We start from the raw sequence: 11,135 nt of genomic DNA, 5'->3' as shown, positions 1-11,135 counted from the left end.
GTTCTGTGGTAACGTCATCGAACAGTGACCTGAGGCATTATAAAAATATGATGCTCTCACGGAAGCGTCTCCGGTATTTCAAGGTATGAGAGAAGCCAACATTTTTTGACGTCTGGTATGTTCGACGAAGTCTGCTTTTTCCCCGAACGGCAGATAACTGATTAACATACACGCGTCGAAATATTGCAGGTTAAAGTCGTTATCAATTTTAATTTCTATCCATTGCGTATCCGCAAATGTATCATCAAAAGGATTCCGTTTTCTTTCTCGTCTTTTTTTTTTTTTTTTTTTTTAATGACATAAATGTCGAAAAAAAAAATAAATTGAAATTACGAATGAGTAAGGTACATGAATATACTTATACATACATACATACATAATGCATAATACATACATACATACATACGTGCATAAATGTAAATGAAAATGAAATTAAGAATTGTTTACGTTAATTGTTCGTTGTATACAATGAATGGACGTGAATATAAAACAACTTTCTTTTACGTACAATACATGTGTTTATAAAGTATAAGATATATATATATATAATATAAGAAAATATGTAAATATATTACTTTGTATTAACCGGAATCGGATATATATATATATACACATATATAACCATTGAGGAAGTGATGACGATAGCAGCGCCAACTGTCGTCTAATGAGAGGAAGCGTTAACAGCGCCACTGTTGTGTAGTGGGAGGAAGTGAGAGCACCGCGAAACAACACTTGTGGTAGAACATAAAATGAAATGTTTTGAACGATTCGAACGTAGTTCTGTGTCTATTAGCTGATGAGAACGTATGTTACGTGCCGATTAAAAATTAGCTCTCTCTCTCTTTTTCTCGTTTTAATACAAATTACATCTAACGAAAATACAAGTGGAGTTGTGCCTTAACAAAATATATATATATATACATATATATATATATAGATAATTAATTTCGTGGTACTTCATTTACGACGTTTTTTAAGAATTTCGAAAGATATATACACATATTAATCCTTAAGCGAGGTGTATATATATATATATATACACGCATTTGTATATATCATATTATATTATTAAAAAAAAAAGAAAACGAGATGAGGAGTCTAATCTTTACCACCATTTTTCTCATTTCTTTTGTGACAATGCGAGTCATTGGATCAGCTATACCTATGTGGGAATTTCTTTCGAGAGAGGAAAAAGTAAGTAAGATAATGTTTGAAATATATGAACGTGTTTAATCCGGATTATCAAGTATATATATATATATATATATGTTTTATGATGTATTACACTGAATAAAACAAATAACTTTTCATTAGATAAGAAGGTAAAATTTTGTAAATATTCGAATGAATTTATTTAAATTATCTTATGCTTTCATTGAACGTGATTGAGAATATTTTTTTCTTGTTTCATTCTCGATAAATGTAATATTCGAGAAGAATATCGATAAATGTAAATATGCGATATGTGCTACGTGATTAACGTTTTCCAGTCGAAGTTCAAGATCATACACTCGACCTAGTACTAAATATCTTTCTACTGTACACACACATACATAAACACAAATCCTTGTATAATCAACATTAATCTTAATGTCGACCTTCCTTGTATTTTCTTTAGATTTGAAGGTCTAATTTTTCAGTGACCATTCATATAAATACCACACACATATATATTATATATATATTATATATATATATATATATTATAATTATATATAACTAGAATATATTACAATATATATGTACGTATATATACTATAATTTTCAATAGATTTTATATTAGGTAAATGTAAAAGAACAAGTTATATACCTGCATTATCATTGTCTTTCCGCGCTAATTATTTTCTATTCGATTCGATTGTCGCGCTCATCCCTGCTTTCTCCCAATTTCCGGAATTATCGAAGAGACAAATTAAATTCTCTAATGTGCGATATAAGACGCTGTTGGAAATATAAAAAACACGTTCGATAATCACATTTCTTTTCGTTTCTTGTTCCTCCCCTCCCCTCCTGCAAATTAACAATTTGTCTTTTGTTTTTTAAATAATTGATAATTAATTTTTCATATTAATTACAGATGAGCCGTTTGTACAAAATGTTTAGTCAACAAGCGACACAATTTTGTGCTGATTCATCGAGACCGGATTGTAATAAGAATTTCTTAATTACCGGTTTACGAAATCTTGTTAATATGGACGATAATGTTCTCGATAAATTGGATCCATATCAACGTGGTGCTAGAGAAATAAGTAAGTATATATATAATTTTGTATAATTATATATATATATATATAATTTTGTGTAATTATATATATATATAATTTTGAATTTATCATCTTAATTGTACTGATTTAAGTTTATTGATTCACAGTTTGGCGAACTTTAATAGGAACAAATAGACTCTCGTCCAGGACTAATAAAGATGATATCAAAGGAAATTATTTTCCTACAAATGGACTTACGATAGGTATGAGAAAAGAATTAAAACAAAAAAAAAAGTTTGCAATATACGATCATTGAATTTTTTTTCTTAATACATTTGTAACCATATTCGAGAGATTTATTGGATGCTGTTTGTGAATTAAACGGGGTCACTTTTCTCGAAAGTAGAAAAGAGAACTCTCATCGAACGTACAACGTAGCTTTCACATTTTCTCTGTGCTCCATATCCTTCTAGAAACCCACAGCTCCGCAAGAGAAGGAGGAGGAGGAATTGGAGGAGTTACTGTTAATTTATATTGTCAAACGAATATTATATTCTGACAAGTGACTATTGCTTTGTATTTCATGATCATCTTCGTTCTGCTTTTTTTTCTTCTCTTTGATATAAAAAATCATTACGAATAAAAAGATTATAGACCGGGTCAGAAGTTCCTAAGCTAGTAGTTTTAAAGTTTTATCTGAAGAAAAAAAAAAAAAAAAGAAAGAAAGAAAGAAAGAAATTATTGCTCTCTTTCGTGTAATTTACTCGCCACTATTTTGCTTATGCCATTCATTATCGCATTCGAATGAATAATCTCCATTGATAATGCGACGAGAAAATTTTATCTTCTCACTATCTGAATTTATTTTTTGTTCACATACACGTTCACAGGCATGATCATACAAAATTGTCGATAATAATAAACAAAAAGTAATTAAATAATAGAAAAAAAATTCAAGAATTAATTCTAAAAAGTTTCGAAAAAGAGTTTATTATCCTACATTGATATATTTTCCTATTCTAATGAAAAATTGTAAAGTATAGAAAAAGAAAGATTGCTTGCGTATGTATGTGTGTGTGTGTGTATATGCATGCGTGTGAAAAATATTAAAGTCATTCTATATCTAATTTATTCGATATATTTACAGGAAATGATGATAGCGAGACGAATAGTATTACAGAGGAAAGCGTGTCAACGAATGATTACATTCACGTTGGTCCATATTTGATCGGACCAATGGTAACACGTGTTTATCCGGATGGACGTCCAGTTCCAGATGATAGAATGAAATTTCGGCCGAGGGATGATGACATCGAGGAATTTAAATACACTATGCCATTATTAACATCTATAAGTGATATCGAGGGAAATTTTGATAGATCATCTTACAGAAATAAACGTTTCAATAATGATAGAAAAGATATGCCATTGATAAGTGAACTAGGCCGAAGAAAGGAAACGACTAACGAAGGACATCGTGAAGGTTCACCGAGATACATAACACTTAGGCGAATATCGATCGAAGATCATGACGTAGATTATCATTGAACGAGTATCCACAAGGTTTTCTTTCGAAAGTACTAAACAAAAAACAAATACAACTCGCATTTCTTTTACTATATGCGAGGAGAGATCGCTTTGTTCGCGTTGGAGAAAGAAAAAGAAAGGGAAAGGGAGAGAGAGAGAGAGAGAGAGAGAGAGAGAGAGAGAGAGAGAGAGAGAGAGAGAGAGAAAGAGAGAGTGAAAGAGAGAAAGGGAGAGTGAGTGAGAGAGAGAGAGAGAGAACGCGAAGACTGATTGATTGATTATAGAATTTTTAGAAATTATGATGTATCTGTACGAATGAATATGAAAAGGAAGGAAAGATCATGAATAATGAAAAAAATCAAAGTGGTAGTTGATACATTGTTAAAATGAACATTAAGTCCCACCGTTATCAATGAATTTTATTTAACTTTTCTGATCGTTCATTTTGATTTTTCTTTTTCTTTGTTATTTAACAAGATATTTTGGTTATTACATTACAAATATAATGTACACAACGCAACCTTATTGACTATAAAATATTGATTAAATAAATGGACTTATTCGATGATGATAATTAAAATCATCGAAATTTATTCAATCTACCATATGTATATGTATATATATATATATATGTACTGCATGATGAAATGACGATCATCATGAAAAATTTTATACGAGTGTGTACATAGAAACGTTCTATTTATACGTATATATTTATAATATGTAAATAGAAAATATATAAGAATAATATGTAAATAGAAGGTATATTAATTCTTGTGTTTTTTTTTTTTTTTAATTTATTTATTTTATTTTTTAATTACCATATAATTTTAATTGCATAGACAATTTTGTTTAGTTCATCTTTATAATGAAAACCACCAAAATTGGTCAAGAATTATGTCCGGATGTCGTTATTCATTATAAATGTTGTTTTCGATATTTTCACGTGAAAAAAAGATTTTTTATAGCGAGTGCCCTTTGAACTTTACGGCAAAAAAAGAAGAATTCGTATCCCTATCATCGATTTTTATATGAACGTTTGAATAGTGTATATTTTAGAAGTATAACATGATTGCTACATCGTTTAATGCGTAAACCGATGTGTAGATCTTCTGATTTATTACAAATGCAATAAAATGCATTTCGCAATGCTCACGCGGAGGAATTATATTAACTCATTCAAACAATTTAAAGAGCTTCCGATGATGATCCTATGGTAAAAATAAGAAAATATACATTCATGCCAATGGATCTTGCTTTCTGAAAAATTGAAAAACTATTTTTTCTAAATATAAAAATATATTTTTTTTATATTTAGAAAACATTGAAAAAATATTTTTCTGAAATTTAACAATATTTCCTTTTATATTGTATATATTAAAAATATAAGAATACTATAAAAAACGTTTAGTATAATAGCAAACAGTTAGATTTGTTATTTAGTATAAAGATATATACTAAAATAGTAGATTCAAAACAGGATGGATCGCGTTCGTAACTTTTTTTTTACTTTATTAATATAAAAGAATATAATGAACTAATTTATTCTTTATATATATATATATATATATATATATATATATATATATATATATATATAGTATATATTATTTTTACAAAAATCAAAACATGAGTTCATTACCACATTATGAGGTAAAATTCTGAGCACTATTTCCTTGTGATTTCGTTATTATCATTATATTATTATATATTTATTTAATTTTATTATTATTATTATTATTATTATTATTATTATTATTATTATTATTATTATTACTAATAATAATTACTGATAATAATACTGTAATAATAATTTATAATATCGAAATATTATATAAATTATGTACATCCTACATGATATATGATTATCTAAACAGTATAAATGTATACGGAGTAAAATAAATAAATATTTAAATAATAATATATTCGTTTAAATATTTAAAAAATCGTAACGCGCGAGAAAATAATTTTAATTTAAAATTCTAATACTTTAAATTTTTATTAAGGAATTGTTAGGATTGCGAAATATGAACATAAATTGCATATTTCAATGTATTTTCAAAGTCCTTTCAATCTAATTCTGATTAAACACTAAATTTCTAACATTTTACATTGCTAATCATACTTCAAAGATTGTAGTTCATATTTTACCCGTACCTGTCGCTAAAGTCGCTTATGCTACGAGTGAAAAATCATAAACAGTTTCAAAGTTACAGAGTTTGTTTCATATTAGTACCGCTAGAGGGAATAGATTTGGACATATGAAATAGTGGTGCGTCTTCTTTTTCCAAATCTCATTGTCAATTCGTCAGTCATATTTGATTCATTTCAAATGATGCCAAGACTTAACCTATAAATAATAGAAAAATTAATTAATTATAAACATTTTAAAAAGAAAGTGTATAATTTTATTATATCAATGGAAACGGTGCCGAAAGATTTACGTGGTCTAAGAGCATGTTTAGTATGCTCGTTGATTAAGGTATATATATATATTTTTATGAAATAATTTTCTGAACATAAAAACAAATTTATATTTTATTTATATGTAATATTTTTTTCTATTTAATTGTCGTAGACTTTCGATCAGTTCGAATTTGATGGCTGTGACAATTGTGATGAATTTTTACGTATGAAAAATAACAAAGACAATGTCTTTGATTGTACGAGTTCTAATTTTGATGGGTAAATTTTTTGTACTTTTTAACGTTTATAATATAAATAAAACTTTTGATTTGTTACATTCATAAAAATATTCCTTTTTAAATTATAAATTATTTCGTAATTATTTTGTTTTTCTATTATTCAGCATGATTGCAGCAATGAGTCCAGAAGATAGTTGGGTATGCAAATGGCAAAGAATTAGTAAGTAATAAAATATTATCAAAAATAGATACTTTAAATTTTACATAAATATTTGAAAAGATTTGCATGTTTCATTTCTCGTATCAAACCCAATATGTTTTTTTTTTCAGATCGTTTTTGTAAAGGAGTTTATGCGATATCGGTATCGGGTCGCCTTCCAGCAGGTGTTATAAGAGAAATGAAAAGTAGAGGTATAGTTTATAGACCAAGAGATACAAGTCAGAGATAAATATATATTCCAATAATAAATATTTATTATATTTATAATTTTCCTACTGATTTCTATAACTATTTAACATGACCATAAATGTATATATATATATATATTTTATAAATGTAATTATGATTAAAGAATACTTATGTACAATACAGAATAGTATAATAGACAGAGTGTGCCTTTAACTCGATTTATTTGAAATATTTTTTTTATTTAGCTAATAATAAAGTTAGATGTATCATACAACAAATGTATGGTTGCATCATTTTTATTTTTCCAACTTGAATACTGTATTTTCTTCTGATTAAACTGTACAATATAACTCGAAATATAACTTTATTTAAGTTAGTGTCAAATGTGATTATTAGTTGAACATACGTTTGTAAAGGAATAGAATGTGGGATATTGTATCGCAGGCAATTGATTGTTTACACAATTCAGCCATAAATTTGCACAGGTTACGTGATAATTATTTTCATTATAAATTACTTTGTCGCTGGTAATGACAGTTAAACAGAGTGCACAAGAAATGCATTCACCTTGATGCAAAGGCCAAGTTGGTAGTTCTGTTACGATCTACAATAATATGGAAAATACAGTTGGATTAATAAACGTAGTTATATAATTATGTTATAAAAAATGTATAAAGGATAATAGAAAATTTGTTATATGAAATGTGCGTATATATGTATGTATATATATTCTCTTACTGGTATATTAGCATAAAAAGGTTCCATTTCTGCCCAAATTCTATCGATATCCATAAGAAGATCATCAAATCCGATAATATTTATATCCATTTCCTTATATGAAAAATTTACTCGTCTACAAACTGCTGCAACTTCAGCTAAATCTAATAAATATAAAGAAAAATTTTGTATTTTAAAGTATTACATTTTATATATTCATTTATAGGAGATTAATGAAATTACTTACTGCAAAGAAAATTATATCCTTGTGCGGAATTTAATACTTCATTTAGTATAACTTCGGATGTTATATTAGTGAATATATTAGCTGCAATTTGTAATAATGATATACAACTTTCCATATATTGTTTCCATTCCCAATAAACTGTCTGTAAAGTATTATTTTTAGCATTTTTATATATGTATTTTATTTTTCTATTCACATTTTGATATTGTCATACCTGCTGTGTTATTTGTATTATTTGATCTTCTTCTGAATTTGTAGGTAAAAAGGATTTTAGATCTAAGCTAGGTACAGAACCTGATCTTGTTATTGTCCGATCAGATATTCCATTCATCAATTCTATACTATTAAGAGATATAGCATCTTCCATTTGAATAAGTTTACCTAAACGCAATTTTATGTAATTAAATTTTTGTATAATTATTTATCGAAAATATTTTATATATATATATATTTTTTTTTATACACTGCATTAATTATATTAACTCTATTTCCCTTTTATTTATATTTTACAGATATAATAATGATAAAATTACTTTGCCAAGAATAGTCAAAATTATTCCACATTTTCATTTAGAAAAGACTTCAATAATAAAAACTGTATAATAAAATATTTAAATACATATTATTATACCTGGTTCAATTTTAGGTTCAAATTTTTCATTAATTCTTTGTTCTTCAACATTGTCTCCAAATTTGACATTGTTCAAAGATTGAGAAATATCTTGTATAATGTCAATACCTGCTGTATTATTATCATTAGTGTTGTTAAAAGACTTAGTTTCAAAACCTGTTATTGTATCTCTGAAATATTCAGGATTGGAATTATCCAAAATAGAATTAGCGTCAGTGATTGTTTGTTCGGCAGAAACAAATTCTCCAAATTCATCATTTGATGCAATATTGTCAACAGAGTTTATTTTATTTGTTACAGATGTTTCATTTACTAATGCACGCAATGCACTGTATTTATCTTCAGTAGATTGTAAATTCATTAAATCTCGTTGATCAGATTTTACTTCTTTAATACCAGCCTGCAGAAAGAAATTATTGTTTTGAATGTTTTTATATATTATCATATAATTTCTACATTTCTTATATATTTTACTAATTGTTAATATACATACCTTATCAGTAGATTCTAATTTACACATTATAGATTTATTACCAGATAATTGTATATTTTCTAATATATTAGTTTTCAGATCTCTTATAGTTTCACCATTGTCCTTTGATAAATCATTATTTCTTATAATAGTATCTTTTAATATTACAGTTTTCGATTGATTTTTTATCGCACATTTAGGAAATAATTCTGATAAACGTTCTAATGATAAATTTTGAGAGACAGGATTTAAAGATGATAAAGAAGCATGCGTTTGCATATGAAAGTTCATAGTTTTAGAATTTGTATTATTTCTTTTAGGTTTCTCAACTGGTTTCTTAACACCTAAGTTATGATTTGCAAGTCTACTTCCAATTGCAGAGCCTTGTCTCATATCCCAATTCGACATGCTAGGTGTATTATTGACAATAGGAGCACTTTGAAATTCAGAAAAATCATCATTATTATCTAACGTACATATATTACTTTTCATTTCTGAACGAATTTTAGTATATTTGGAATAATCTCGAGGGCATGGATTTGATGAATTAGAACTTATCATTAGAGTAGAACATGTCTCATTGTCTAAATATGGTGTCTTATCTAATACATTTGATACTGGTAAATTGGAATCAAATGTTAATTGGCCAGTTTTATTTATTTTTCCTTTAACTTCAGACGTATATTTTTCTTCAAAATTTATTGATTTATTATTAGATTCCTCCTTTTTATTAGCTTGATATTTTGATGAGGCATTAACATACATTGTAGATTGAACATTTAATACACATTCTATATTTAAATATGGAATTGGCGGAAATGGAAGTAAATGTAATATATCTAAGCTATTAAACGTATAAGATGCTTGTGCGGCAGCAACAAGAGCAAGTACAATATAAAGTTCTTGTTCTGTAAGTTGTCCGGCATATTTTTGATTAGCCAAATTCCATATATGACCTAGAACCTCCATTGAGAGTTGGCTCGTAAGTAATAATGGAAAAACTTTATTAGTGTCGACTAAAACTTCAGTCTGCAATCCATTAGATTTAATTCTATCTTCTCTTACTGCTTCCCATACAATCTTATATATTGGTGGTAAAGTAGCGGAATTAGCCCACAACCAAGTTGGTAGCTGATTTAATCTTTTATCCATGTGACTTTTATTCATCTTGTTATAGAAATTTTAACTTTGATAAATATTTTCATTAATCCAACTTGTCAATAAAACACAATCTTCTTTGTATGGACATTTCGTGTGTTAAAAATTATATTATTATTTTATACATTTAATATAATAAATAAAAGATATAGCAATGCGTTAAATTCCATTAGATACTGCCAATAAAATATTATAGATTTTCATGAATATTTCGTTGAACTACATACATATATCACATTTCTTTACTCAACACAGATGGCTCGCCCTTTTTTAAGATCACTAAAGTAGTACACAAATTCAAGAATTATTATTCATTGTATTATATAAACAATAAATATCATATAAATAAAAAAAATATTCTGCAATCTTATCATATTTAATGATTCTCAAAAACAAATTATTTTCTCTTTAAATTATACTAAAGAACTGTTGATATACATAACTATAAAGAAATACAAACTAGATGCGCGCATACTCGTACTGTACTTCCGAGTACAGCGCTTAAACGTTTTACTGACGTCATATTTTCAATTGAGAAAATAATTGTTATGTGCATTGAAATGCGGTAATGAGTGATGACGACAATGATAAATAATTCCATATTTCATTAATTTAAATTTTATAATTATTAGAACTGATATGCGTGTTCAAATATTTGTTGTTAGATAAAAAATTATAGCCAGGAGCGTATTAAATTATCGATCATTAGAAACAATATTATTTTTAATAGTTACGCAAATGTTTAATAAGATAATAATAAGTAAATTATTGTAAAAGTATATATTTTCAGAAAGATTTTTTTTATATCAAATGTTCTATATGAAATATATAAATAAAATGTAAGAGTTTAAAGTAGAGAATTATCGTATTCTTTTGTAATTATCATAATTATAATTATAATAATTATAATAGCTATAATAATTATAATAATTATAATAATTATAATAATTATATTGCATATATTTACGAAAAAAAAAAAAAAAAAAAAAAAAAAAAAGATAAAACCAGAAAAGAAAAAAACATTAAATATATGTTAGATACATAGTATTAGTTAGAATTAATCCGAATACAAAATATTTCTTGAACGTAGAATAATGGATGACATGCGCATAAAATAACATAGCT

General features: G+C 26.5%; 3 protein-coding genes across 3 annotated transcripts; 2 read left to right on the top strand and 1 right to left on the bottom strand.

The window, feature by feature from the left end:
• Positions 1-648: 648 nt before the first annotated feature.
• On the top strand, positions 649-4,384 carry Reg-5 (Rhythmically expressed gene 5). Its single transcript, XM_035863393.2, has 4 exons — positions 649-1,194; positions 2,078-2,249; positions 2,372-2,467; positions 3,352-4,384. Exons 1-4 carry the CDS (start codon positions 1,090-1,092, stop codon positions 3,750-3,752), a joined length of 774 nt encoding a protein of 257 aa, XP_035719286.2. The 5' UTR covers positions 649-1,089; the 3' UTR covers positions 3,753-4,384.
• A 1,631-nt stretch (positions 4,385-6,015) lies between these two features.
• On the top strand, positions 6,016-6,983 carry spt4 (Transcription elongation factor subunit spt4). The gene is made up of 4 exons (XM_035867110.2): positions 6,016-6,213; positions 6,310-6,416; positions 6,541-6,596; positions 6,707-6,983. Exons 1-4 carry the CDS (start codon positions 6,151-6,153, stop codon positions 6,823-6,825), a joined length of 345 nt encoding a protein of 114 aa, XP_035723003.1. The 5' UTR covers positions 6,016-6,150; the 3' UTR covers positions 6,826-6,983.
• Positions 6,984-6,986: 3 nt separating this feature from the next.
• LOC118441976 (uncharacterized) lies at positions 6,987-10,505 on the bottom strand. Its single transcript, XM_035867098.2, has 6 exons — positions 8,874-10,505; positions 8,381-8,780; positions 7,964-8,130; positions 7,750-7,891; positions 7,524-7,666; positions 6,987-7,389 (listed from the first exon to the last, which is right to left on the bottom strand). The coding sequence occupies exons 1-6, from the start codon at positions 10,017-10,019 to the stop codon at positions 7,165-7,167; spliced, it is 2,223 nt and encodes a 740-aa protein (XP_035722991.2). The 5' UTR covers positions 10,020-10,505; the 3' UTR covers positions 6,987-7,164.
• Positions 10,506-11,135: the final 630 nt, after the last annotated feature.

This window comes from Vespa mandarinia, chromosome 2, assembly GCF_050613455.1.
Source record: "Vespa mandarinia isolate Hongniang chromosome 2, ASM5061345v1, whole genome shotgun sequence".
NCBI classification, from domain to species: domain Eukaryota; kingdom Metazoa; phylum Arthropoda; class Insecta; order Hymenoptera; family Vespidae; genus Vespa; species Vespa mandarinia.
This window is presented reverse-complemented; position numbering and strand designations above follow the sequence as displayed.

Bases quoted from the DNA above. Each gene is read 5' to 3' on its own strand.
- LOC118441976 (XM_035867098.2), bottom strand. From the start codon at position 10,019: ATGAATAAAAGTCACATGGATAAAAGATTAAATCAGCTACCAACTTGG. The intron at 8,781-8,873 runs GTATGTATATTA...TTCTTTCTGCAG, and splicing joins AATTAGAATCTACTGATAAG to GCTGGTATTAAAGAAGTAAA. The intron at 7,390-7,523 runs GTAAGAGAATAT...ATATTATTGTAG, and splicing joins CTTTTTATGCTAATATACCA to ATCGTAACAGAACTACCAAC.
- spt4 (XM_035867110.2), top strand. From the start codon at position 6,151: ATGGAAACGGTGCCGAAAGATTTACGTGGTCTAAGAGCATGTTTAGTA. The intron at 6,214-6,309 runs GTATATATATAT...TAATTGTCGTAG, and splicing joins TAGTATGCTCGTTGATTAAG to ACTTTCGATCAGTTCGAATT. The intron at 6,417-6,540 runs GTAAATTTTTTG...TCTATTATTCAG, and splicing joins ACGAGTTCTAATTTTGATGG to CATGATTGCAGCAATGAGTC.
- Reg-5 (XM_035863393.2), top strand. From the start codon at position 1,090: ATGAGGAGTCTAATCTTTACCACCATTTTTCTCATTTCTTTTGTGACA. The intron at 1,195-2,077 runs GTAAGTAAGATA...TATTAATTACAG, and splicing joins TTCTTTCGAGAGAGGAAAAA to ATGAGCCGTTTGTACAAAAT. The intron at 2,250-2,371 runs GTAAGTATATAT...ATTGATTCACAG, and splicing joins ACGTGGTGCTAGAGAAATAA to TTTGGCGAACTTTAATAGGA.